This window comes from Hipposideros armiger, unplaced genomic scaffold (assembly GCF_001890085.2).
Source record: "Hipposideros armiger isolate ML-2016 unplaced genomic scaffold, ASM189008v1 scaffold_51, whole genome shotgun sequence".
Taxonomy (NCBI): domain Eukaryota; kingdom Metazoa; phylum Chordata; class Mammalia; order Chiroptera; family Hipposideridae; genus Hipposideros; species Hipposideros armiger.
Genome location: NW_017731401.1, coordinates 3120920 through 3148852, shown reverse-complemented (window position 1 = coordinate 3148852; position 27933 = coordinate 3120920). Strand labels below are relative to the sequence as shown.

The window sequence follows — 27933 nt, the reverse complement described above, 5'->3', positions numbered from 1 at the left end:
TAATATAGTTTATTTTTCCCCTCACTCCTAAACACACATATTTATAAAACAGTCACAATGTAAACATGAGTAATTTTAGACCAAGTTTTATTATACATATTAGAAGGGGTTTTTAATAAATGCACATATTTATAATACAGACAATAGATATATTTACCTGCTCAACATATCAGCCATAATATCCAAGGCTTCTAGCTGAACAGAGACATCTTCCTGCTTTGCTATTGCACTGGTAAGACGTCCAGTAATCTTTTTACACACATTAGCAGCTAGTGCAGAGCCTGCATGAATAAGAAACCAGTAACAACTGCAAGGAACGTATGTTGAGTTCCACCTTATATTCATGGAAGTTGGCAAATATTCAATGACTTTAAACTTGATTATGAGACTCACTCAAGAGATTTATGTCAGAAAAACATGCATTCCAAAACAGGTTGTTTTTCAATAAAATAATTAGACATAAACAAAAATTAGAGACAACTGCAGAAGGAGTACATGACCTAGGGAAAACAATACTAATTCAATAGGTTCTATTGGACAACTATTTCCATGCACTGTAATGAATGCTAACTATGGAGCCAGTAGTAGCTCTAAGTGCTTGGAAAGCAGCAATGAGATTTTTCTCTACTGCAGTCCTCTTTACTGGTAACCTAGACTTTTAAATTTCAGTGAATTAAAAACCAATGATTAACATAGTTTCTTCAAAAAAAAAAAATAGCTGTAACCTCTAATAAAATCCTTTCCAATCCAAAGATTCCATAACTTCATTACAAAGTAAAAATGTTGTTCCAAAGGACTCGTAAACCAAGTTATTACTATTTTAAAGTAAATTTGTGTTGATATTAAAGTGTGAGGAAAAAAAGAAATAAGAAATTTTGAAAGGAAGAATCTGAATGGTTAACAACTAGAAATCAGTTAAAAACAAACATGTTTAATGGGGAAAGAAATGAGGAAAATAAACGATAGCTAATACAACTATAAATAATATACTTCAGAGTTGCTGAAATGTTTTATTGGAATTAATTAATAAGGGTAAAGTAACATTGGTATGATACCTTAGAAGCATCAACTCTGGATTAAAAGATAACGTATTTGAATTCTCAGCCAGCCAGGGAACCAAAACTTTGGGTTAATTAATAATGTTCTCTTGGAGTTTCAGTTCACTCATCAACAAACTAGGACTATTAAAACCTTTCATATGGCTGATGTTTAAACTAAGTGAAATAATACACATATATCATCTAACTTGATGGCTAACATAGTGAATGATTAATATTTATTAAGTAAATGAGTGAAAACTATACCCCCAGGCTATATTATTACCAATCTACATCTTTCAACAAAATAGGGAGATAATTTCACTCCATTTGCAGATAAGACCAAAACTTTTAATCTGATAATTCTGGCCAACAGGTTAGCAGTTAAGACCAATTCTAAAACTTACATTATATAAACATTTCTGTCAGAGGCCAAAAGCTAATTAATTGACAATTTCATTAATTTTAGTTTAAGAATTTTTTAAATTACCAAGTAGCTACAAGAGGCTCAACCTTAAATAAAGATACTAGTAAACTGAACTATTTTACAGCTGTCTTAACAGTGTTAAAAGTTTGACATCATAAATTCTAATGCAAAGCAAAACTGTTATTAAAAATAAGAGCTAATCAGAGATAACTCATGATTCTGGTTATCTTTTCCCACATTGTATAAGTTGACATTACTCTGTAGTTACGGTACGTAAAACAATATTAAATCTTGCTCCAACATAAAAATCCTTCAGAATTGGTGTTCCTATGAGATACATAAATTCAATCAAAATATACTCATTTAAAAATGAATTTATTTTTAAGCAAAAATAAACTCTGGACTTTTTTTTTCTTAGATCATTTAGGATATAGACAGATACCTCGCTCTCTCCCTGGCTGAGAGAGAGAGCAAAAAAAAAAAAAAAAAAAAAGAGTAGATGAGAAATACCTCCATGGAAAACGGAAATAGGAAGAAAAATGTGATCTTGCTTACTTACCACTGGAAGCTGGAGGAAGTTCCCCAATTACTGTTTTAAGGCCAATACTTGAAATATCTCGAAGTTGTTCTTTATCGGAAAGCATGTTAGTACAGAGGGTATCTACAATTGTTTCTACTTGGTATTCTTTCACTTTGCTCACTAAAGGGCCAAGACTGTAACATAAAAAAGAAAAAAAAATTAATCTAGATAAATACAAAAACTGAAAAATAGACAAATAGAAACATTAACTTTTCTGCAGAGCAACTGTCAACACAAGTAAATAGACTATGCTTATATCATAAATAGCACACAAGAGTATAAAAGAAATTCTTTTTTAAAATAATTTTTCATTTTTCAATTACAGTTGACATACAATATTATCTTAGTTTCAGGTTTACAACATAGTGATTAAACATTTATATAACAAAGTGGTCACCCAGATAAATCTACTACCCATCTGATACTGTATAGTTATTACAATTTTATTCTTTTATGGCTCAATATTTCATTGTACACATGTACCAGCTCTTTTTTATCTATTCATCCACTGATGGACACTCAGGTTGCCTCCTTATCTTGGTTGCTGTAAATAATGCTGCAGTGAACATATGGATGCACTCGTCCCTTCGAAGTAGCGTTTTGGGTTTCTTCGGATAAATACCCAGAAGTGGGATTACTGGGTCCTTCTTTGTCTCTTGTTAAACCTTTTGTTTTAAAGTCTGTTCTAAGTATTGCTACCCCATTTTTTTGGTTTCCATTTTCATGAAATATCTTTTTCCAACCCTTTACTTTCAATCTCTGTGTGTCTTTTGATCTGAAGTCAATCTCTTGTAGGCAGCATATATAAGGGTCTTGTTTTCTTATCCATTCAGCCAGCTTATGTCTTTTGTTTGATAATCCATTTAAAGTAATTGCTGATAGATATGTTATTTTATTATTCATACTTTTTATTTTTTCCCTTTCTTATTCTTAAAGAAGTCCCTTTAACATTTCTTGTAATACTGGTTTAGTAGTGATGAACTCCTTTAGCTTATCTTATCTGGCAAGCTCTTTATCTGTCCTTTGATTCAAATGATAGCTAGCTTTGCTGGGTAGAGTAGTCTTGGTTGTAGGTTCTTGCTTTTCATCTCTTTGGCTGTTTCATGTTAATCCCTTCTGGCCTGCAAAGTTTCTGTTGAGAAATCAGCTGACAGAGCTATGGGAGCTCCCTGGTAGATATCTAACTTCTTTTCTCTTGGTGCTCTTAAAATTCTTTGTCTTTAACCTTTGGCATTTTAATTATGATGTCCTGGTGTGGACCGCTCTAGATTCATCTTGTTTGGGACTCTCTGAACTTCCTGGGCTTGTATGTCAATTTCCTTTTCAATGTAGGAAAGTTTTCCATTATTATTTCTTCAAATAGGTTTTCAATTCCTTGCTCTCTCTCTCCCCTCCTTCTCCCTATGATTCAAATACTGGTACGCTTGATGTTGTCCCACAGGCCCCTTAAATCATCCTCTTTTTTTTTGCTCTTCTGACTGGGTGTTTCCTGCTACTCATCTCCCAAACCACTGATTCGATTCTCTGTTTCGTGTAATCTACTGTTGAATCCCTCTAATGTATTCTTCATTTCACTTATTCATTTCTGACTGGTTCTTTTTTATGTTTTCTATCTCTTTGTTAAAGTTCTCACTGAGATCACTGAGCATCCTTATAATCAGTGTTTTGAACTCTGTATGTGATAGATTGCTTGTCTCCATTTTGTTTATTATAGTTATTTTTCTGGAGCTTTGCTCTGTTCATTCATTTGGGAAATGTTTGTCTCCCATTTTGGCTGCCTTCTTGTATTTCTTTCTATATATTAGGTAGAGCTGCTATGTCTCCTGGTCTTGGTAGAATGGCCTTGTGTAGTAGGTGTCCTGTGGAGCCCAGTGATGCAGTCTCCCTGTCACCTGAGCCAGGTGCTCCAGGTGTGTTCCTTTTGTGGGTTGTATATGACTTCTTGTTGTAGTTGAATTTTGATTGCTGCTGGCACATCAATGGGAGGGATTGACCCTCAGGCGGATTGGTTCTGAGGGCTGGCCATGACTACAGTGGAAGATCTTTTGCACAGGGGCTGACCCTAGAGAGCAGGATTCGCTTTAGCGGGACTCTCGTGCCTTCCAAGTCTGTCCTTTGTGGAGGTAGTTGGGTGGTGCTCTGATGTAGTCTGAAGCTGGCCACCAGATATGTAGGTTCTGGGCTTCTTGAAATGTGCTTTGGTGCAGGCCAAGGTCAACCACTGCCTGTGCCCTGCCTGGGGCTACTTGGTATAAGCTAAAAATGATCTGCAGATGGACGCCACTTATGCTAGGCTTGGAGGTGCCTGGGAGAGGGAAAGCTGCAAACTAAGGCCGGTTGCTGCTAGTGCTGGGCTTAGGGCTGCTTAGCAAGAGGTATGGTACATGTTAAGGCCAGATGCTGCTTGTTTGGGATTTGTGAACCTTTGAGAGATTTAGGAAAGTCTGCAGCATGAGCCAAGATAGACCGATTGTATGGAAAAGCCACTGAAAGTGGCTTGGGTGAGCCCACAAGTTGGGTGGGGTGAGGTCTCAGGGAACCACCAGGGTGGGGCAAATGGTGTGACCCAGGTTGATGGAGACTCAGACAGGGCGCCTGCCTCCATCTGCAGACTGGGTGGAGGACGGAGGGTTCAACGAAGGAACAATGGCTTCTGCCAGTACTTCTGTCTGGGAGAAAACTGCCCCTCCATCCCTTGTTCTAAAACCAGACAATTTATTTTCTCCCCGTATATCCCTGGCACCTTCTGAGTTGCTCTCCCAGAGCTGGAGCTCAGAGCAAGTGAGTATGTCAGCAAGTAAGTCTCCGTGTGAGCTCTTTAAAAGGAATGCCTGGGAGTCCAGCAGCCCTCTGTCTCACTCAGCCACAATCTCTGCTGGTTTTCGCAACCAAAAGTTATGGGGATTTTTCTTCCTGGCACTGGAACCCTGGGCTGGGGAGCCTGATGTGAATCTTGACTCCTCACTCCTCAAGGAGGAACCCCCCCAGTCCGAAATATCTCTTCTGATTTTTAACCACACATGAGTGCAACCAGCCCAGCTCTGCGTCTCCATCCATTCTATGAGTCTCCACGTGGCTTCTTCTGTATATCCTTAGTTATGTTCAGCTAGACTTTAGGAGATTCTCAATGATGGTTCTGCAGTTTAGATATAATTTTGATGCGGTTGTGGAAGGAGACCAGAGCAGTGTTTACCTACTCTGCCATCTTGACCAGAACTCAAGAGATTCTTGATGGATAAACTTCTTGCTGTTGGTTTCCAATTTTTTCCCCATTGATTTCCATCATAGTATCATGAAACATAAGGCAATACTACTTTGTGCTCTCAAAGGACCTTGTATATAATTTGCCTTTAATATTAGGATTTTTATACCGTTATTATAGGTTTGCATGTAGGTCCACTGGCCGAGGAGAGAGAAAAATCCTTTTGTGCTCTTCCCAAAGAATTTTGCAGAGTAAGTAATGCTTGTGTATGAATATTCAATGAGAAGCCATTTTATTCAAGAATGTAGTGAAGAAAAAAAGTATGGCCCCTATCTCCAAAAAATTACCATCTGGTTGGTGAGGTAATGAATTCACATTAACTACTTTAGAAATTAATTGAAGATATTCACTACTCTGCACAATTAAAAAAAAAACTTTTAAACTCAATGTTAGTATTTACAGGAGATTGCACCTAAGAGATTTTTAGTTACTGGGTTTTGATGGGATATAGTAAAAACAGAAAAGCATTTCAAATTAAAAAAAAAAATCAGACACTAGAATGAGTGGAATGCATACTGAAAAAAAAAATGAGGAGTGAAAAGAACTGTTTGATACAAAAGGCAGATGAAAAACACAACAGGAAACTTAGGCCCCTGGGGCATTATGGAGAACCTTTTAAGTTAGGCCACTGAATTTAAATGTGGTAAAATTAAAAGCCAATGTACTTTCTCAAGCGTAACAGAATGAAAATAGTTTAATTTGATAAATATTCAGATCAATGTTTCACATATACCAGGGTGCCAAAAAAATGTATACAAGTGGACACTTTGGTCAACGTTGTTCAAGCAGTAGTTCGCCTTAATCAGATGTGTGTGGATGCTGATGGTAACCACTTTGAGCACCTCTTGTAATTGCAGAAGTCAAACATGACTTGTATTCACCTTTTGTTATTGGTATATATTGAGTATTACAATTTTAATAGTTTATTCCTTTCTTAAAATGTGTATACATTTGTTTGGCACCCTCTGTATATGTTCAATAAATAAATGCTGACTGATTGCTTTACTAGAGAAGTATTATATTAGGGAAATAAATTGGGGAATTAAGAAGAGAAAGGAAGAAAAATAAACAGAGAGGTTGGAGAAATCCAAGAACAGCCCAATCCAAAATGATGGCAGTGACAACAGAGACATGGTATATATGTAGGGAATCTAATAAGAAAGAATAAAAATTGGGAGTGACAATAAAAAGAATTGCAAAAACAAATTTAAAGAGTTCTAGCTTCCATTAATGATAAAATAGTTTTGTTGGACTAACCCTCTTGTAGCTAACAACTGTAAAACCTCTAAAACTATTGTTTTAGAAAACAATTTGAATGCCAGATAGTGAAAGAATTAAAACCAGAGAAAAACTGTCTACCTAGATTTACATATCCAGTGAAATCACCCTTTCAAATGAAGATTAATTAAGACAATTTCAGATAAAAGCTGAGAATATAATACCACTAGACCTATATTACAAGAATTGCCAAAAGTTCTCTAGGGTAAAGGAAAATAAAGCCAGATGGTAACTCAGATTTGCAGGAAACAATAAAAATCACCTGAAATGGTAAATGTGTATATACATAAAAGGCTATATTTTAAAAATTATATATTTTTGCCCTATGGACATAAACACACACACACACAAAAATATAAAATAGTAGCACAAAGGAGAAGGTAAATGAAAAAATGTTACTGCAAGGTTTTTGTAATTTATATCATGTGGTACAATATTAACTTTTAATAGATTGTGATAAATTTAAAATACAATTTTTCCCTAGAGTGAAAAAAAAAAAAGCAAAGATATTTATCTAAAAAAGTCAACAGAGCAAATCAAAGATAAATATTGTAAAACAGTGATTCCCAACTTTTTGGTTTCAGAAACCCTTTTAACACTTCCAAAATCAATGAAGACTCCAAAGAACTTTTCTTTACATGAATTGTATCTGTCAATATTTACCATTAAAAGTAACAATAAACCCATTGCATGTTAACATATCATTTTTAAGAAAAATAATTATATTATCCAAAAAAAAAAGTGAGAAAATTGTACAGTTTTTGCAAATTAATGTTTGATCTTAAAAGAAAACAACTGAAATCTCCTATCTGCTTTTGCATTAAATCTGTTATAATATCACATATCATGTGGACCCTGGAAAACTATTCTGTGCACTTATGAGAATAGGAGAGTCAAAAGAAAAGTAACATCTTAGTATTATTCATGTAACAGGTTTTGTTCTTTCAAGGTCATGAGATGTCCCAGGGAACTCCCAAATCAAACTTTGAGAATTGTTGCTGTAAAATACTTCATTAACCCAAAAGAAGGCAAGAACACACACACACACACCACCACCACCCCCTCCTCCTTCCCCTTCCATAAGAACAACAAAAAGGAAACAAGAAGCAAAATGGCACATTTATATCCAACCATGTCAATATTTACACTAAACGTCAATGGACTATCTGCTGTCTACAAGATACATAATTTGAAAATAAAAACAGATTAAAATGAAGTAACAGAAAGACTAGTATACAAACACTAGTCTTAAAAAAGTTGCAGTGGCTGTATTAACATAAGAGAAAATATATTTCAAGATAAGGTGTATCTTTTGAAGAGAAACATTTTATACTCACAAAAAGATCAAACATCAGGAAGACAATTATAAATGTGTATATAAATGTGCATACAGTCATACAGCTTTAAAGTACATGAAACAAAACTGACAGTATTAAAGAAAGATAAATTGACAATCATAGTTGGAAATTTTAACATCCCTCTTTCAGTATTTAATATAAAGAAAAGAAAAAAATCGCTTAAGGATATAAATGTGAACAACACTATCAACTACCCTGCCCTAATTACATTTATAAAACACTGTACCCAACTACTGCAGAATATACTTTCTTTTAATTGTATATGAAACATTCACCAAGACCTACCATATGCTGAACCATAAAGTAAATCTCAGTGAATAGACAAAACAAACAAAACCACCCTGAAAGCTTGAATAGTATGGATGGTTCTCTCACCATAATGGAATTAAATGAGAAACCAGTAAACATAGAACATTACATCTAGGTAACGTTCAAACATTTGAAAATTGCTTCTAAATAACGAATGGATCAAAGAAAAATCAGTGGAGAGTAAAAATATTTCAAATTGAGTGATAATAAAAATACCAAAATTTGTAGTATGTAGTTCAAGTACTTAAGAGGAAAATATATGCCTTTAAATGTTTATGAATTAGAAAGAGAGTAGAAGGAAAGTACTAATAAAGAGAAGAAATCGATGAAATAGGCAACAAACAATAGAAAAAATTATCAAACACTACAATCAGTTCTTTAATATTAGTAAAGTTGGTAAATCCCTAATTAGAGGAATTGAGGGAGTAAAAAAGAAACAGAAAACAAAACCAAAGTTGGGATTAAAAGGGGAGATATTCACTGGTGACAATTATTTAGGTAGAAAATCCTGAGGACTCAACAGGAAAGTATGAAATACTGTGGTTCATGGTTAAAAGATTCAGTACTGTTAAGATGTTGATTCCCTTCAACAATTTCTATAGCTTCAACACAATCCCAATCAAAATTTGAGCAAGCTTATTTTTAAAAATAGATATTGACAAACTGATTCAAAAATTTAGATAGAAATACAAACCTAAAAAATCAAAGTACTCTTGGGAGAGAAAGAATGAAGCTAGGAAACTTATACCACCTTGCTTCAAACTGCTATAGATCTACTTCTGCATTTCTCAACCAAGGGCGATTTTTACTCTCTAGCAGACATCTGGCAATGGAGACATTTTTGGTGGTCACTAATTACTGAGAGAACAATGAATGCTATTGGCAAATAGTGAGTAAAGGCCAAGATGCTGCTAAACATCCTAAAGTACACAGAATACATAAGGTTAACTCCTCACAATTATCTGGCTCAAAAGTCAACAATGCCGAGGGTGAAAAAGCCTGCGCTACTACGTTAATGAAAGTGTTGTACTGGCATCAGAATAGACAGATCAACTGAGCAGAAGAGAGTCTAGAAATAGACCCACATCTTTATGGTTAATTGATTTCTGACAACGATGCCAACGCAATTCAGTGGGGAAAGAAAGGTATTTCAATAAATGGTTCTTCAACAAATGGAAATCTATGCAGGAAAAAAAATGACCTCATTTCCTACGTCACAAAACTTAATTCAAGATAGGTCACAGAACTAAAAGTAAAAGCTGAAAACTGTAAGGCTTTTAAAAGAAAACACAAGAGAAATATTTGTAACTTAAAGTAAACAAAGATTTCTTTGGACACAGAGAGTAATAACCATAAAAGCAAAGTTGAAATTAATTTTTAAATTAAACTAAACAAAATTTAAAACTAAAATTTAAAACTTAAAACTCATCAAACTGGTAGAAAGTATTGACAAAACATGTGTCAAAGGATCTGTATCCAGAATATATGAAGAACTCTTACAATTTGATAAAGACAACCTCAATTTTAAAAATGGGGAAAAGTCTACAGAAAAATAAACGAAGGGCCAATAAACACACAAAGTAGCATCGGACATCATTAGTCGTCAGGGAAATGTAAATTAAAACTATACCTACACACCTACGGGACTGGCTAAAATTAAAGAGTGACACAACCAAGTGGTGGTGAGAATGTGGAGCAACTGGTACTTTCATGTAAAATGGTACAAATACTTTGGGGAACAATTTGGCAGGTCTTAAAGAAATCTAAATAAACAAAAGAAATTTCATGTTTAGGTATTTATCTATAAGAAATAGACACATGTACTAAAAGGACTTGAAAGAGAATGTTCATTTTATCTTTATTCACAATACCAAACGCTAGAAAGAAACCAAATGTGTCAACAGACTGTGGTATCAATGGACTAATAGGTAATAAAGTCATGAAATACTAATACACCCAACGTGGATAAATCATAAAGGTGTTATGAGTGAAATAAGCCAGACACAAAAGAGCACATGCTGTATGATTCCATTTATATGAAGCTCTACAATAGGCAAAACTAAGGTGAACAAAACAGTAGTAATCTTTAAGTAGGGAAGCTGTATACAAGGTAAGAATACAATTTTATCTTTTTCAAGTGGTTATTCAGTCTTTTGAAAAAAAGGTACAACTTTTCACCAGTAATGCCACCTTCATTCTATTTTGCCACTTTCCATTCTATTTTACTCCATTGGTCTGTTACTGCTTATCTCACTGCTTTGATTAGAGAAACATAACAGTATGTTTTCCTATCTAGTAAGCAATTCCAACTCCAGCAACTGTTACAGTTTTTCAGTTTTCTTGAACGAAGAGTTATCTTGAGCAAACACCCTTCCCCCTTTCTCCTTCCCACCAAAATATACTTTAGAATCAACTTGTCTAGCGTGTGGGGGGAATTTTTACAATTAAGTTAGTATTAAATTAGCCTGGATAACACTGACAACTTTGTTGAGTTATCCTAATCTAAGGACATGGGATGTCCTTCCATTTGTTCCAAGTACATTTTTTTTTTATCCGTTAGGAGTATTTAAGTTTTCCTTCTTGTAAGTTTTGAGAAAGATAAAACTGTAACCTTCCTTTATACCATACAATACCCTTACTCTGGGTCACCACTGTAACATTTGTTACATTTATTCCTAGGCATTTTGCTTTTCCCTTGCTGTAATAAACGGACATTTGCTTCCACGGTATCTTCCAACTGGTTATTTGCTTATATGAAAACTTCTGATTTTTGTTCATTAACTTTACATCTTCTTACTTCACTGAATTCTTATTGTTTACATTAATTTTTTTTTCTTGATTTGATTCTTCCCACTTTCCTTTTCAATTCTTATGTGTTTAATTCCCCCCCCCCTTGTCTTATAGTGCCTAATACCAAAGAAATGTAACAGAGATAGAGACACACCTTTGCCTAGTTTCAGCCTTTAGTGTGAAGGGATCTGGTAATTTATTGGCTTTTAGGTTGAGGTATGAATGTGTGTGTCTGTGAACTTTTAATGTTCTATGGAAAGGTACTATCAATTCCATGTTATTGAATGTTATACTGGAAATGGGATGAATTGTTTCTGGTGAGATACAACATCCCTGACCTGTTCTTCCCCAAATGATACATTAAGTCTGATGCTGGTTTTTGGAAGGTACTTCACTCCTCTAATTATCTGAAGTAGCCTAAATCTTGGCGTGTTTTTTTTGTTTTAAATTAAGAATATTGAATCTTATCAGTGCCATGATAACTAACCAGATAGTTTTTTCTTCTTCTGATCTATGAACATGATGAAATAAATATATTAATAAAGCACATATTAACTATCCTTATATTTTAGAGAGGAACCTCACTTGATCATAGTACATTATACATTACATTTAATATACTGTTGAATTTTATTTTGAACACAAGTGAAAATGGTCTCTAGTTTTCTTTTTTAGTGGTATCTTTAGTCAGGATTTGTTATCAGTATTTGAATTAAATAAAAGACTGGAAGGTTTTCATACTTTATGTTCTGAAATAGTACTAGAACTGTGTGTAATGGAATTATCTATTCTTTGAGGTTTCAAAGAGTTGTGTGAAAATTTAGGGGCCTGAGTTTCTTTTGGATAACTCTTCGAAAATTTTCCCAATTTCTTCATAAGGCTACTTAGTAATTTATCTATTGGGATTTTCCCTCCTTCAAGAATCAGATCTTAGGTTTTATCTCCTAATTTACTTTTGCTTATATCTTAATACTTCTCTTATTTTCTTGAATGTGTCATTTCTCCCCCCAACCTGTTAATTTTAAGTATAAAAGATCATCATCAAAAGATCCAAAGCTCAGATTCCTATGAATGAAGATTCATACTAAAGTGATTAAGACCTACATACCTCTGGGACAGACTACCTTTTATTATTATTTTTAAAGGCTCGTAGATTTTCAGCATATTATTTTGAACAAAACTTAACTCTTTATTAAGCATGTGGCAAGAGAATTAAAAGATGAAAATAATGATCAAAGTAAAATTATAGACTCATCTGCATTATTCTGCAAATTATCATTTTTGAAGACCTATTTTATTTTAAACTTGCAAAAGTCTCAAGTTAAAGAACCATATTCAAGAAAGTTGTACTGCATGTCTAGAAATTCTGTGCTGACCAATGATTTCTCACGTTTTTGCCTGCTTTTATGCAAGTATCTAAGAGATTAGCCTAAAGCAAATTTAAAACCTTTATAAGAAAACACAATAAAGGAGCAATAAGACAATGATTTATTTAAATCAATATCAAATATTACATGACATACAAAAATGGCATAAAATTCCATAATTTAATTTTTATATGAAACTAAAGGTTATACTAATAACTTACTACGTAACTTGTTATGGGTTTCTAATATTTGGTATGTATAAATTAAATAGATGCATTAATAGAATTTATTGAGAACTAAAATTTTGTACCCTATTACTAAGAATGAGTTTTCAAATTTTCGTGTTAGCAACATGCCTAACATGATGCTCCTACTGCACTGTACATACAGAGACAATCAGAATTCCCACAATTTTTAGAAGAGTCTTTGTAACTATTTTATCATCAGTGTTGATTTGTTTTAACTATGGTTTTAAGTGCTATTGTTCTTTAAATCTTTTCTTTTTTACTTCCTTTGATCACTGGTTCTTAAATTTCCCCCACACTGCAATATAGAGATAGGCCTTTTAATCCAGCTAAAAAATCAGGTCAAATAAGTGCAAGAACCATTCCTTTTGGAGTTTCCTACATGTACTTCTTAAGTAAAACACCACGAAAGGCTGCATTTAGTTAGTATAGAAACTATAAGGAAATGTATCATATATACCAAGTACAAACACTAAACATTCACCAGTTACCTACTCCAGAAAGACACAGTACAAACTAAGACAATTTACCAATTACAGTATTTTAATGGGGGTTGAAGGGGTAACTTACCATTTGACAGCTAAATTTTGTACCTCTCCATTTTTATCTTCCAGTAACTTCAAAATCATTTTCACTACTTTCCTTTCACTATCATCATCCAACTTGATGGAATCTTTCTGCAGTTCTGTCATCAAGTCATTTGTAGCCATAAACCTAGTTAAAAAATTAAAATTTGTTGATAATTAAAATTTTTTAAGTATCAATTAGACGATTTTCAAATCCAATGCTATCATTCATATCTATCAATTGATATACTTTTTTAAAAAATTACTTTCCCCAGATTAATTTTGAGTTCAAATTTACTGACTGCACTTTCTAATTAATTGCTAATTAATTAAATACTTTTAGGGGAAGAAAAGCTCCTCTTAACTTTTTCTTTGCATGTGATTTGAATTTTACCTAGGAAGACTTTAACTACAAACACTATGAATACCTTCCTAAGTAATAATGCATATGTTAAATTGAGGTCACATATCAAATTATTGGGAAATTTCCAAAATACAAATTCTCACCTCCATCCCAACTCCCACCTGGTGTCTTGTCAAAATGATGAGGTGATTCTAGAAAGTTGTTCTACCTGACATACAGCCCCCGCCCCTTAAGAACCACTGCCAAAGGAAGGTTTACTACTCAACAGCCCAACAAAAAACCCAGAGTGTCTAATCTCAGTTTTAAATGAAAGAGTTGAAGACAAAAATAAGGTAAATAGACTCTCAGATTTTGTTATATTTCACCAGACAATTCAATGTTTTAAAATTTCTCAGATTAGATAATCACATTGAAATAAAGACCCCAAATCTGTTTAAAGGTCAAGTGAATTTTCCCCGTAACTCCTGGCTCCCTTCCACCCATCAAAATAATCTAACTGAAGTATCAACTGTTTAATGCCTTTTTCTTTTATTTGAACCAGATCCAGTAAAGAGTAAAAACTTAATATTTTGTGACACACAGAAATGTCAGAAATCATGTTTAAATCTATTAAAAAACATGACTCTTAGAGCTGAAATGATAAACAGCTATAGCAGATAGTCTCACAATGTAGGCAATAAACTATGTGGTATGGATTGGCAAAACAACTTATTAATTTAGCAATTCATTACTTATAAGGGAATTTCAGGGATAATTCCAGTAATTAGTATGTTTATTTAATGCTGATTTGATAAAAGTTTTAAACTACATGCAAGCACAGTTCTTACCGAATTTTGTAAACTGCTTATAAAGAAGAGCTTATGTTTATACTGAGATAATCCAAGGTAAATTAAGCATGCACTTTTTAAAAATGGACATAGTTCTCCTAATTGGTAGGCCCCTCCCCATTTTATATAATGGAAGTAAATTAAAACCCCATTAATATTCTGGGAATTAAAAAAAAAACAACCAAAAACCCAAAAAACTGAATGCAGGCACTTCTACACATAAAACATTAAAGTATCATACCCATTTTACTTAGATAAAATCCATTAAATAACCACTGAAGTTGGCACCTTTAAGAATCCTTGAAATCTAATCATCTGGTTAAAGAGAAGCTTAGTGAGCATCAGTATCAGTAAAAAAAACCAGACAATCCCAATGTAAAAAATTGTTTTATGGTTCTGAAGGGATTCTACTAGTACAGTTTCCTTTATGTACTCACTGCCGATTATGCTCATATGCCTATGAGCAAAGGACAGATAAGATAAATACACTTTGACTCCTGACCTCAGTTATAGTCTAATAAAAAAGTCTATCGGTTTTCAAAAACCTGTAATTAATAATTAAACACTTTTTTGAAGTTAAAATGAGCACCAGCAAAATTAGCAATAGATATTTTTTAAATTTAGAAAAATGGGGTTGATATAGTATGAGGTTATAATTAAGTTAATTTTTAATGACCCTGAAAACCAGAAAATTCCAAGAATGATTTCTTCCTTCTGTTAACTTGAAATAAAAATTGCACTATAAATTTTACAAGGAAATTGACCAGTTTGAAAGCTATCCATGGAAGATTCAAAAGCCAATTGGTAGCATCTCTTAAGCATTTATTGTTTAAGGGCTGAGATGATAAATACAGACTCAGTCTTTCCTCTTAACTTTTTCATTATGGCAGACAGACAAGTAAATGGACAAATTTCAATCTTACAAAAATTTTAAAACAATACTCAGGGGCATTTGGCAATGATCACCCAAAGAACTGATGGTTAGTTTGGGTCCCAAAGGATTAATAGGGGTTCGCATGAGGAAAGCTGGTTTGGAATTTTTATTTTTTTTTATTTTTTAGCTGAGCCATCCTGCTACCTGTTGGCAGCTCAGCGGCTGCTCAGCTTGGGCTGGACTCGAACCGCTGTTGCTCAGAGCTCAAACTCTTGAGCGAGCTCTTAACCAACTGAGCCACTCAGCCGGCCCACTGGAATTTTTAATTTTTTGTCTTTGTGTGTGTGGTGGTGGTGAGGGGCATAGGACCTCAGAGTGAAGGACTAAAGAGTAGTTCCGTGTGGAAAGTTGATCTGAAACCAAGAGGGCCACAGGCAGGTAGCATAAGCAGTGTAGATTCACTGGACAGAGATGATTCACGTACCAGATGGGACAGAGCGGGATGGCCTGAGAGTTCATCAAACTACTCAAAACAGTACTCAATTTAAAACTGATTATTTCTGGAATTTTCCACTTAATATTTTTGGACCACAGTGGACTGTGGATAACTGACACCACAAAAAGCAAAACTGTAGATAAAGGGGGACTACTGTATCCTCAGTCTACCTAGTGCCGTTTTTTTTTTGCGTGATTGTGCTTTTTTTTTTTGCTAATTTTGTTGTTTAGAATGACTCCGAAGTGCAATGCTAAAGTGCTGTCTCGTGTTCTTATGTACAAGAAGGCTGTGATGTGTCTTCCAGGAAAAAATACATGTATTAGATAAGATTTGTTCGGCATGAGTTATATATAGTTAAGACAGGTCTTTGAAATGGATATGGGGGTGGTAAGTCGCATGAGTTATATATAGTTAAGACAGGTCTTTGAAATGGAAATGGGGGTGGTAAGAAATAAGTTAGGAAATGGACAAAGGAGGAAGAAAACCATAAAACTTGGGTGTTACAGTCAAGTACATATCCTGTCCAGTCTTAATGTTCTTTGACAGTCACTGTGACATCAGATGGTTCAACCACTCATCTTACAACAGAAGGAGAAAAGATTAATAATAATAAGCCTGCTTTGACTACAGATTACACTGAATGGCCACTCCTCTGATCTTACTCAACAAAGTATCAGCAATAGTGAAGATGTGAACATCATGAATTAATGTCCTGAAGCCCAACTTCATCTGCCCTTGGCCTAAAAGCGAGGCCTGAGAAAGAAACAAACAGCAGCCTCTATAGTCCAGGAACTGATCTGAGGCTCATACCTAAACCTCAATGTTATTCCAAACAGATCTGATGTTTACAGCTAAAGCATATTGTTTCCTAGACATAACCTTACAGAACATCCATTTCAGACAAGTTCACTTAGCAACACAAAATATCCTCCCTGAGCAAAAGCCACTTCTTCACTAATTACAGCTTTTCCTTTGCTTTAGTCTGCGCTACATGTAACAGTAAGATGTCAAATGATAGAATTGCGCCCCCCACCCCCACCCCTTCAGACAACTTCCAATCTCCACTTCCTTTGACCTTTCTCAAAATTATCCAAATAAACAGATCCTGGTCCTCTTACTGAGACATCCCAGAGCGTGTGTTCTCCCTCACTATAATGGTAATAAACCCAAGCTGTGTCATGGATACCTCTAAAGGAAAAAGTGGTAAATAGTGCTTACATATCAAATAGATGAGTAAAGAAAATATCCACTAAATTAGTTACACCGAGACTTTTAGGGATTTGGGAAAGGGTAGTTTCAGTAAGCTTAGGTGGGCAACAGCTAAGAAGTTTAGAGTTTATCATGTAGGGAAGACAATGATCAGCTGTGCTATGTAGGCAGAAAACTCTAATGGAAAAGCTATCAACAGATTAGATAAAAAAAGAGGCCCAAGACAGGGAGACTAATTTGAGAAATACTCATCAGAGGGCCAAAGGAGAGAAGAAAGGTAGAAGAGGAACATCAGGTTTTCCAATTGGGATATTTGGTGGATGGTAATGTAACAAGACAAAATAAGAATAAAAGAGGCTTAAGGTGGTAGGGGGGAAGTAAGAAACTAACTTTCGGACTCCTGTGAGAGTCCCAGGTGGATATAACTTAGAGGCAGTACCATCTCATTCATTTATTCAACAAATATTTGGGGGGTACCATGATCAGGAACTGTGCCAGGTTCTGCAAACACATTATGAACAAGGTAGTTATAGTCTGGAACTTACACGCCTGGCTTAAACCTACTGGTGTGGAAGTTCCATGAGGGGAAAACTTATTCATCTTTAATAAATCCAATGTAGAGAAGCATATATGGTAGAAATAGATACCTTGTACTACAAAATGAGTAGCTCTCACCACAACCCTCCCCTCATATATAAACATAATTTTACCCTTGTTTCCAACAGAAATCTAAATATGGGCCAAGTGCATCATCCAGTGAACCAATTATCTGCCAAAGATCTTGTACACGCACCAATTGCTATCTCACTTTTTCTCTTTTATTCCCTGAGAGTTATGAATTAACTTAGGACAGTCTTCATACTGTTCATATAAACAAAAACTAATTTCTAGTCATCTTTCTTCTCCCCAGTTTCCTCAATTAGGTCCCTTTTTCCTCTTTTTCAGTGGGGAGCCGTAATCATTGCTGATAATCACTGTTACCAGTATACCTGTATCAAGAAAAATCACATAAGTGAAATCAAGTAACTTACTGCCATCAACCTGCAAAGTACCTAAAAGTGCCCCCAAATCACCTTCTTCATCTTTACAAACCTGTTTCTTTGGACTAAACCTACTTTTCATGAAGCACAAGCAGTCCAAAAAATTCACTTAGTATTTCCTGTTACATTATTGTAAATACCCCAACAGTATTGTCAGCTATGTTACAGGCTCTCTAAGGTCCCTTCCAGCTCTGAAAGCCCATGAATTCCACTTAATAGGGCTGAGATTTTTATTAGCATTTTAAACAGCTTCCAAGAAAAAATAACTTCCAATATCCAAAACATACAAATAAGTTTGGTAACATAAACCATTATCAAGTTAGGAAATTCTACAATGCAATGAATTATTTTAAGGTTGTACCAAATGGTATTTAAAAAAAATAGACTGGTAGATTTTACACCGGCTTCTTGAGGAAACTTCCCAAAATCCTTACATGCTTTTTTTTTTCTTTACTCTGGAACTAAAATCCAATTCAACTAAAACAAGCATCTATTGAGAACCCACATGGGCAACACTAAACAGACTGGAGGATTCAGTTTAGTAAGCCAAGATCCCTACCCTCAAAGAGTTTCCTGACCAATACTTGCCCCCAGCTCCAGGCAAGATTATCTACTCCCTCACCCCTAACAGAATTCTGTATAGTATGCTTTCATTCATTTTCTCTACCTAGAATTTAAAGACCTCAGATCACTCCACAAACATGAATCTTCTTGCTTTCATCTTTTCTGCCGCTTAAGCCTGAAAACCCCATATTGCCCTGGGTTATTTATCTTTTTACAACAGTGTCTTAACCATCCAACAAGCATGTAGGTATTACTGAGGGGAAGCACTAAATCAATTTTCTGAAGTCCCTCTTAGGGAATTATTAAAAGCGTCTGTTAGCACAAGGTATTTCATCAGCCTAACTTAGAAGGAACTGAACTTTAAGGTCTTACTCTTCATGTCCCCTAGTCAAAACCCTGGAGAAGTAGCATATATGGTAGTTAACAGTTCATGTTCTGGGCTATCTGGAAAGCCCACATCTACTACTATCTAACTCATCTTGGGCAAGTATTTAACATCACCATTTCAGTTTCCTCAGCTATAACAGAGACTGTTAGTGTCCACTTTAATAGAATTGTAAGCATAAATAGCATCAAGTATATAAAGTCCATACTGGGCATTAATATTAACTATTATGTACAGAGAGATAAAAGAGCGGTAAATTTTTTCTTTAGCTCTTGATTGTTTGGAAAACTTTAATTCAGTTGATGAAGTATACAAAAATGAAAGCAAAACTCTGTTACCTCAATCCACGAATATTCAATATTAATATTCATAAATGGAGCACTCACATGGTTCATGTACATTCAAGTTTTCATTCTGGTATCTACGGAATCATCTACCTACTGGCACTAAACCTTAATATATAGCCCACTTTAAAAGATATAGAATATTAAACACAAAATAAAAAAGGGCATTAGTTTTTTTTTCCTTCAATAACTTGAGCCTATGATATAATACCTACAAAAGGATTCTTTAAAAATGCTGACATTTCAAAATTTTGAAGCCTGCACGCATTTCTTTGCCTTCTTTGCATTAATGGACGATGTGGTTATCCAGACACCTGCAATTCCAGGCCTATAAGGGACCTTTTGTAATCACCCATGTACAAGTCTCTCAAGTGAAAATTTAATCCCAAATTAAGTAGCCTGCCCAAGATCTCACAGATAGTTTATAACAAAGAATCCTACATGACTAGAGCCCATATCTTGTGACCAGTAGGTTTTCTCTTTGGAGGCTACCATTCTCTGAGAAGAATAAAATTTGTTTCTTCCTCTTAGATGTATTGTTTTCTTCTCCCCTTAGCACAAGGTACAGTGGTCTGCACATGGTAGATATTCTATGTTCATCAGCCTTGTCCACATCCTTCTGGCACTAGGTATTTTAAAACATGGAGACAAACTGATTTATACCAATTTACATACAATTACACCAATTATATATTATTTACACAATAAACAAGTAAAAAAATTTCTAGTGAGAAATCAGAAAGCATTTTAAAATAAAACACATGTATTCAAATAAATGCCTGTACTGAAAGTGTACAGAAAAATCTTCAAACTACTTGACTTCAAATGCTCACTTTTTAAATTGACCTCTTAAATGTAATACACATAATATTTTAGTTCCAAAGGTTTGTCTATTAACTGGATGGCTTGAGCATATCACAAGTCTTTAAAACAGTTAATAAAAACACTTAATGATGCCAAATTACTAGAAGTCACTGTTTCTAAATATATCTTCTACCTAAATATATCTTCTATACTACTCACCATTAGAAATATTTCAATATTACAGTTAGGAGAATAACTACTCCACATAATGTTTTGATTTATTCCAGCCCAAACTGATAAGATAACCCTTATCAAGGTCAACACTGACTATAGCTGAACATCAGAACATTATTTCTTTCTAATAATTAAAAATGCAAGCACGTGTATATTTTTCCTTTACAAGAAATTTAAGAAAGCTTCAGTCAATAATCACATATGAAAATTATCACGATTTGATTTCTTTAATCATATTACCCTTCCCATACACAAGTCTGATTAGTTTAATAAAATTGTACTATTACAGGGAAAATGCTCTCTTCAGATTGAAACTGAATATAATCAAAATGAAATTTAGTACTGTGACAAAATAAGCTAAATTGAGAGAAATGGGAAGGGTAAAAAAAAAAAAATTATACTACACACTCTACATAGCTGAAAGTTATATATATATATATATATATATATATATATATATATATATATATATGTGCCATTCAAATGTTTATTTAAATTTCAGTTGCTTGCACCGCAGGAAGCAAAGCTCCAATTGGGAAAGCATTCTAACTCTTTAAAAACACAACCAAAAAAAACTTTCAAAAATCTTGATTTTGGCCCTAAACTACATAAATCTAAAATATCAAAATACCCAAAACAAACGTGTCTCCTCCAAAAAGCCACAACACTAAAATCTTTAGTATTAGCAAATGGGCTTTTAAAATTATCAATTGCAATACTAAAAAGTTCCCTTTTTAGCAAAACTTTTAAAAAATCATTCCTGGCTTTTGAAGTCACAGAACCAAAACTGTATTTCATTGGCCATTTTAATATGCCAGCACATCAATTTAATTAGGAACATGATCTTTACATTTTTTATGGTTTTCATTTCACAAATCGGAAAACTTCTTGGTAGATAAGCTTTGGGCATGTTTTCAGATGTTAAAACGTACTGTTCATACAATATATAAATAAGTAAGTCCTGCAGCCACAATTTAAATTGAAGACTCTATGTTCTTTCCTTTCAAATGCACACAAAATACAACCACTAAGCCTTAGAGAACAAAATGAGCATTAAAGAAATAAAGAGCTCTTTTTTATTTAGCAGCTTTTTCTTTGGTGGGTGGGATAGGGGAAAAGAAGGAATGTAACAATTACTATAGTGCAAAAAAAAAAGAGTGAGAAACCAAGATAATCCGTGAAAACATAAATCTTCCATATGCACGTTACCAAGGTTTGGAACCTACAGTACAAGTCTCCTGCAACACAACTGCTATCATATTCACCATCCCCATATTACAAAACTCTTTCTTCCAATATGACCCCTTTGCTTGGTTTACTTTTCTGTTTTAAGGTTCAGCAATTCACCTTTCTTGGCAGTAAATTCTGGATATAAAAAAATAAGACTGAAACCCCGAGTTCCTGCTTGGGTTTTACCTGACAAGGGTAAATGACAGAGATGCTGGCGGGAAAACCCTACGAGTCAAGTTTCCTCTATCCTGGCTGCCCTCCCCCTTCTTCCCACCTTCACGAATGAAAAAATCCAAAGAAAAAGTTTATAACCTAATCCGCGAAGAGCTCAAAAAAGCAAGTCGTTCAAGCTGATTGCACCTAGGCCCACTTACATCTGAGGGAAAGGAGGCGGCAGCTGGGTCCGAGTGGGCAGCTGCTCGGGCTCCAGCGTGCGGGGCGGCCTAGCGCCTGCGGCAGGCCGGCAAATAGGCCCGGCTTCCCGATCTGCAAGCCTAGAGCAACTCCCTTCCCCACAATGGTGGGTGATTTCGCCCCTTTTCGCCACCTGATAATATGGAAATCAGGTCTGAGGAGGGGACAGGGAATGCGGTGGGGACGATTGCGGACGCAGAAGGGGCCGAGGACCGGCGGCGGGCAACGGCCTAGAGAAAAGAATGGGGGGAGGGGGTTAGAAGGAGAGGGGCCTGCCTGGGTGTGAGAACACAGTGGTGGGCTGGGGACCTCGGGAAAGCGGAGGAACCGGCTAAGGCCAAAGGGGTGGGGCAAGGCCTTTATGAGGGCCAGGGCCGCGGATGGGGGACCCCGAGGTGGGTTTCGGGTCAGATTTCGCTCTCACCTGAAGTCCTTGTCGCTGGATGTCATTTTTTCCAGCAGATTGGAAATGTGGTATGAGGCGCTCGCCATGTTGACGGCCTCGATCCCGCCCGCTGGTGCTGTTGATGCTGGGGCCCGCGGCCGCTCCTCCTCTCGCTCGCGGCGGCTCCCGCTTCCAGGGTCGCAGCGCGACACCGACGCAGACTAGGGAGGCGCCTCGACAGGCTGCTCCCTCCCCGGCGAGGCGTGGGCCTATCCCGGGGGAAGCAGAGGCTACGGGGCCGACCTAACGACGGCGCTGCTCGCTGCAGAACGAGCTCATGGGAAGCAAGGAGTACAGCACGGCCTCTCCCGGGAGCCAGACACTTCCACTCGGGCCCGTCTCGCTCCCACTCCCTCTGCACTCGCTCCCTAGGGCAAGAGGCCAAAACCCGCCTCCTTCGCTCCGGGGGCGGAGGCGGTAGACGCGGGACGCTACGGAAGCTGAGGTTAGGGTTCACGGAGGTCTCCTCACGCACGCTGGAGAGACACTAGTTAAAGAACAATCCTGTTGGCTGAGGCTTGTGTCCGTCTTCGCATGGACCGCCTTTCAGGAGGCATGACAACGACCAAATGGGGCTGTTCTCGCGAGACTTAAAAGCGACGGTTAAAGGATGGGGGGCGAGCGGGACAAGTGTGCAGTAATCTGAAGATAGCTTCATTTCTTTTTCTGTATGACAATAAGAAAAAAGCTTACGGTTTTAAAGACTATAAAGCTTGGAAGTAATGCTAATTAAAGGGTTAGCCTGGGGACCAGCAGAATTACTAAAAGGAGCTTTCGTTTGGAATCGAAAGCGTGGCCTACATTGCCTTAACCACGATGATAGAGTGTTGCCACGTGAAAACCACAAATCCCAGAATTCAGTTGAGGGGGGTGGGTACACTAAATCAGGATGTGATTGGCTGAAGGGGCTTGAGGCTTCTTTATTGGCTCCCATGGAAGGAGTGAATGCTGGGATTTGCTGTCCGACGAGGCTGCTGTGGTGGAGAAAATCTTTAGATTATCGCGCGCACTCGGTTTCGGACCCGTATTTGGGTTTTCTCTGATTTTGCTGCGAAGGGATTTCTGCGGAGCTAGGCTGCTACGGTTTGTGCAGGCGCGTTGCAGATCAGTCGGTGTGCTTGGGAGAGGCCTTGCGGCGATTTCCTAGCACTAACCCTTGAACTTGATGGTAGCCTCCTCTAAAGGCAGCTGAGCCTCTGCTGGGGGGCACGCTCTTTCCCGGCATTGAGGAGCCAGCTACCTAAAGAGCAAGAAGGGCCATCATAAGATTAATGGGCCAGCGACGGATGATTGTATTCGGGACCTACTTATTTAATTCAGAATAGCTAAGTGACTACCCTCTGTAGTCAGCTTTTATGGATTTAATAACCCTGCGGCTGTGAATTTTATCGTGCCCAGAGACATACACGCTCAGCAATCATAGATAACAAGTCATTTGTTTTGGTGTCCATGTTTTTTGTATCTGCTTAACTGGCGCTAGCTACAGGACTTTCTAAAAGAAAAAAGAGAAAGCCCAGTCAAGAGAAAAGGAAAATTCGGTCTCAGTCTGTTACTGCTCCTGTTAAAAAAGAAAAAGAAAAAAACCCACAACTATAAATACTCCTTTTCTTCTAAGTATTAAATCTGACTTTCTCTGCTGTTCTTTCCTATATCCACCAAATGTTACTGTCTTCTAAAAGCCAGGTGCTGTTATAGGCAATAATAGTCAAAACAGATGAAACTTGATCTGGTCTCTTAATCTACACCTCAGCTTCCCCTCATTACTCTAGTTTACCCCCATGTGTCCTTTTATTTTAGAACTTTTTTTCTCCGCAGTAGTACAGATCTTCTCTCATTTTACCCATCAGCCATCATTAGGTTCCCCAGAGCTTCAGCCACAATTAATTCCCTTCTGCTCTGAACAAACTTTCCACAGTAAATATAAACTACACACATACATAATACAGTCATTTATCTTTTGTGGACCCCAAGGGTCATCTGGTGATAACCCTTTTAGCCTAAATCCAGAGTGTGTGTAAATCCCTTCATTTATCAGTTTACAACTGAACTATAGTATTTGTAGTCAGACAACTTGGGTGTCAGTCCTGTTTACTGGCACTTATTAGCTGCCGCAGGCAATTCACATTTAGCTCTCTGAGCATGGTTTTCTTCTTGGGTAACAGATGATCGTCAGAGTATTACCCCATGAGGCTGTTTTAAGAGCCATATGAGTTAGTCTGACTGGACTGCCATAACAAAATACCACGGACTAGGTGGCTTAAACAACAGAAATTTATTTTTTCATAGTTCTAGGGACTGGAAGTCTAAAATCAAGAAGACAGACAGCAAGGTTGGTTTCTGCTAAGCACTTAGCTTACAGACAAACACCTCCTCGCTGTGTCCTCACATAGCCTTTTTGCTGTATGCCTGTACCCATGGTATCCCTTTCTCTTCTTATAAGGAACACCAGACCTATTGGATTAGGGCCCCACCCTTTCAACCTCATTTAACCTTAGTCGTGTCTTCATTTAACCTCAATTACCTCTTTAAAGGCCCTATCTCCAAATACTGTCATATTGGAAGTAAAGACTTCAACAAATGAATTCAGGGGTGGAGGGGGACGACACAATTCAGCCCATAACAGATATCTCATTACTAAGTACTCAGAACATTGCCTGGAGCATAATAATAATGTTTATAACTAATATTTCTTGCATACTTACAAAGGTCATAGAAAGCATCTAATGAAAGTTGGCTATTATTATTATTTCCTTGGTCTTTTGCTTGTCCCTATCTGCATTATACATAGCCAGTTTAGAGCTTTCCGAAACATTGTTTTTATAGTGCAACTCACCAATTTAAAATGTTCAGTGACTCTCTTACCGAATAAAATCCAAATGTTTTGGCAATCAGTGGCCTCCTTCATCTGTCCCTATCCCTTTCTTTTTCACCTTCCTCCTACTATTCTAATATAGGAATTGCGCCCATCAGTTGTTTTTGTTGCGGATCAAGGTCATGACTTCTTTCAGGTATCTTTCAGGGGTCTTCCATGTGCACACTTCCATGATCTGGCACGTCTGAGTACCCTTAACCCTCCAAGTGGCAGATAGTTCTCATAGATGAGGCAAGGCTCAAGCCCAACTGACTTCAGAGGAAGATGTGTACTTGGCCAGCTGGAAACGCGTGCATCCTCGCCATACTACATGGAGGAAGCACAGGCTGCCACACTGCAATTCCTCTCTCTATCCTGCCACTTCTCTCCATTTCTCTCCTTCCCTCCTCCAATGGGCACAGATCCGTAGGTGGCCAAGCAAGGGACACATAATCTGAATATTGGGAGTGCCAGTGTGAAATGTTTCTTTATTGCTTTGCTTTTTCAATCACTGCTTTCAAACACACTCTGTCAAATAATTTCCTTCACCCTTAATAACATCTTGGACAGACTTCAGAGCTCCCTAGGGATTCTCATTTTCTCTGAAGAGTGGGGTTTTTGTTTGTTTGCTTGCTTGTTTGTTTGTTTGTTTGTTTGTTTTAGAATGGGAAGGGGAGGAAAGACTTCAAACCCAGCACTGTCTGCTAACTAATAAGTACCACACTTTTCTTAGAATCGTCTCTTCCCATGATTGTCATCTTATATAAACTGGAGGGTGTTGGTAGAATTATGGTAACAGTGATTTCTAGAAGGTGTGACTGGCCCCCTTTGGTAGTTTTCTTTAAAAATGGGATATCTTATGCCAAATATTTTCAAGTCGGGGACTTCTAAGACAATAGGAAATGTCTCGTTTTATGTGGAAGGGATGTGAGGAAAGAGACCTCTAAGAATGTGGGAGAGCAATAAAGAAGGGCAAGTTGAGAATGACAATGACTCTTATAGAGCGGAATGAATTATCTGGAGCGATGTGACAAAGAATGACATTTTCTTTGTCATATTACTGTTTGGGCTGTTGAAGCCTAAACAGGTTAACATACAATTTCCCAGTGATTTGAGAGGAATGTTACTGAGTTCAGGTGATTTTCCCAAAATATGCTTGAGGGTTTTATATCAGTTTCAATCCTTCTCCCCTATAATTACAAGGAGTCTCCACTGTAGCATTTGCCAGACTGTGTACTAGTCCCAAACACCAGTTCCGTACATTGTAATAGAAGCAGATACTCTTATGGGGAGAGTGACGGAGGGTAGAGTTGTAGTTAAAAAAAAAAAAAGTTTAGAAAACAGTTTTGTTAACTGAAGAACATCTCAGAACATCTCATATGTTAATATATTATGAACCCCTAAGAGGAATATATAGAATCCTTATGGACTGAATTGTATAATATTTCCTTTCTCTCCCCTTCCCCTAATGGTGACAAATTCATATGTTGAAGGCCTAACCTCCAATGTGATGGTTTTGGAAATAGGGCCTTTGGGAGATTTAGGTTTAGATAAGGTCATGAGGGTGGGGCCCTCACGATGGCATTAGTGCCCTTATAAGAAGAAACACCAGAGCACTACCTCTCTCTCTCTCCTTCTCCCTCTGTCTCTCCCTCTCTGTCTCCCTGCCGCCCTTTATTTCCCTCCCATGTGAGGACACAGAAAGAAAGCAGCCATCTGCAGGCTAGGAAGAGAGCTCTCACCAGAACCTAATCATCCTGGCACCCTAATCTCAGACCGAAAGCCTCCAGAACTGTGATAAATAAGCCACCCCAGTCTATGGTATTTTGTTATGGCAGCTCAAGCTGACTAATGTATATGTATGCCACTATTTGACACATTTATGCATAGAATTTTTTTTAAAGTTCTACCTATTACCATCTCGAGGGATGAGAGTACCATGAAACATAATTTGGAAATCATTGTTCCATTGCTAATTTTTTTTTCTGAATTAAATGCCAAATGGGTGATGAGAAGAAAGAGAGTCTTGGTAGAAAATACGTTTATTTGACATTCATTTTAAAACAGTCTCCGCCAAGTAAATGTGGACTGTGCTTAATTCATACATTTGTTATAAACTGAGTTAAAGGAAATTAAGAAAATAGAGCTATATTTATTCAACCAGCTATTAATTTCTGAACTATAATTCTTTGTTGAATGTCAAAGCTGATATGTTAATAGAGGAGGAAAAAGGCAGTTCGTATTTGTGTTTCCATGTAGACAGCTTTGCACAAAATGCTTCCTGTTACAGATCATTTGTCAATACTGAATTCAACTGAGATGCAAAAAGAAGCAAATGTTACAGAAGACTAATCCTAAAAAGATTTATTTCCAATTGATTGGAAACAACCCAACAGCTACAGTTTTTCCTATGATCTACTCTCTTCTAAACAACTGCTAGAAGCTCTTTGTTAATTTTTAGTGGCACTCTAAATCAAACTTTATGGTAATTCTATGAAGGGATTATTCTTTTAGAGTTAGAAATATATTTGCAACATATGAGAGAAAAATTACAAAGATTATTTATGTCACAAAGGTGTTTCCTTTGGAATAGTTCCCATTTCGTTGTTACTTTTGACTTTTATGATAATATT

At 36.5% G+C, this 27933-nt stretch overlaps 1 protein-coding gene across 1 annotated transcript in view; it reads right to left on the bottom strand.

Annotated features, from left to right (window-relative positions):
• CAND1 (cullin associated and neddylation dissociated 1) overlaps nt 1-22871 on the bottom strand; it is a 47551-nt gene extending 24680 nt beyond the window's left edge. The window contains exons 1-4 of the mRNA XM_019640534.1: nt 22429-22871; nt 13224-13367; nt 2024-2178; nt 158-281 (exon numbers count right to left, since the gene is read on the bottom strand). Of these exons, the coding sequence (XP_019496079.1) occupies nt 158-281; nt 2024-2178; nt 13224-13367; nt 22429-22496 (491 nt within the window). The 5' untranslated portion in view covers nt 22497-22871. The remainder of the gene's footprint in view (nt 1-157; nt 282-2023; nt 2179-13223; nt 13368-22428) is intronic.
• Between the last annotated feature and the right edge of the window lie 5062 nt (nt 22872-27933).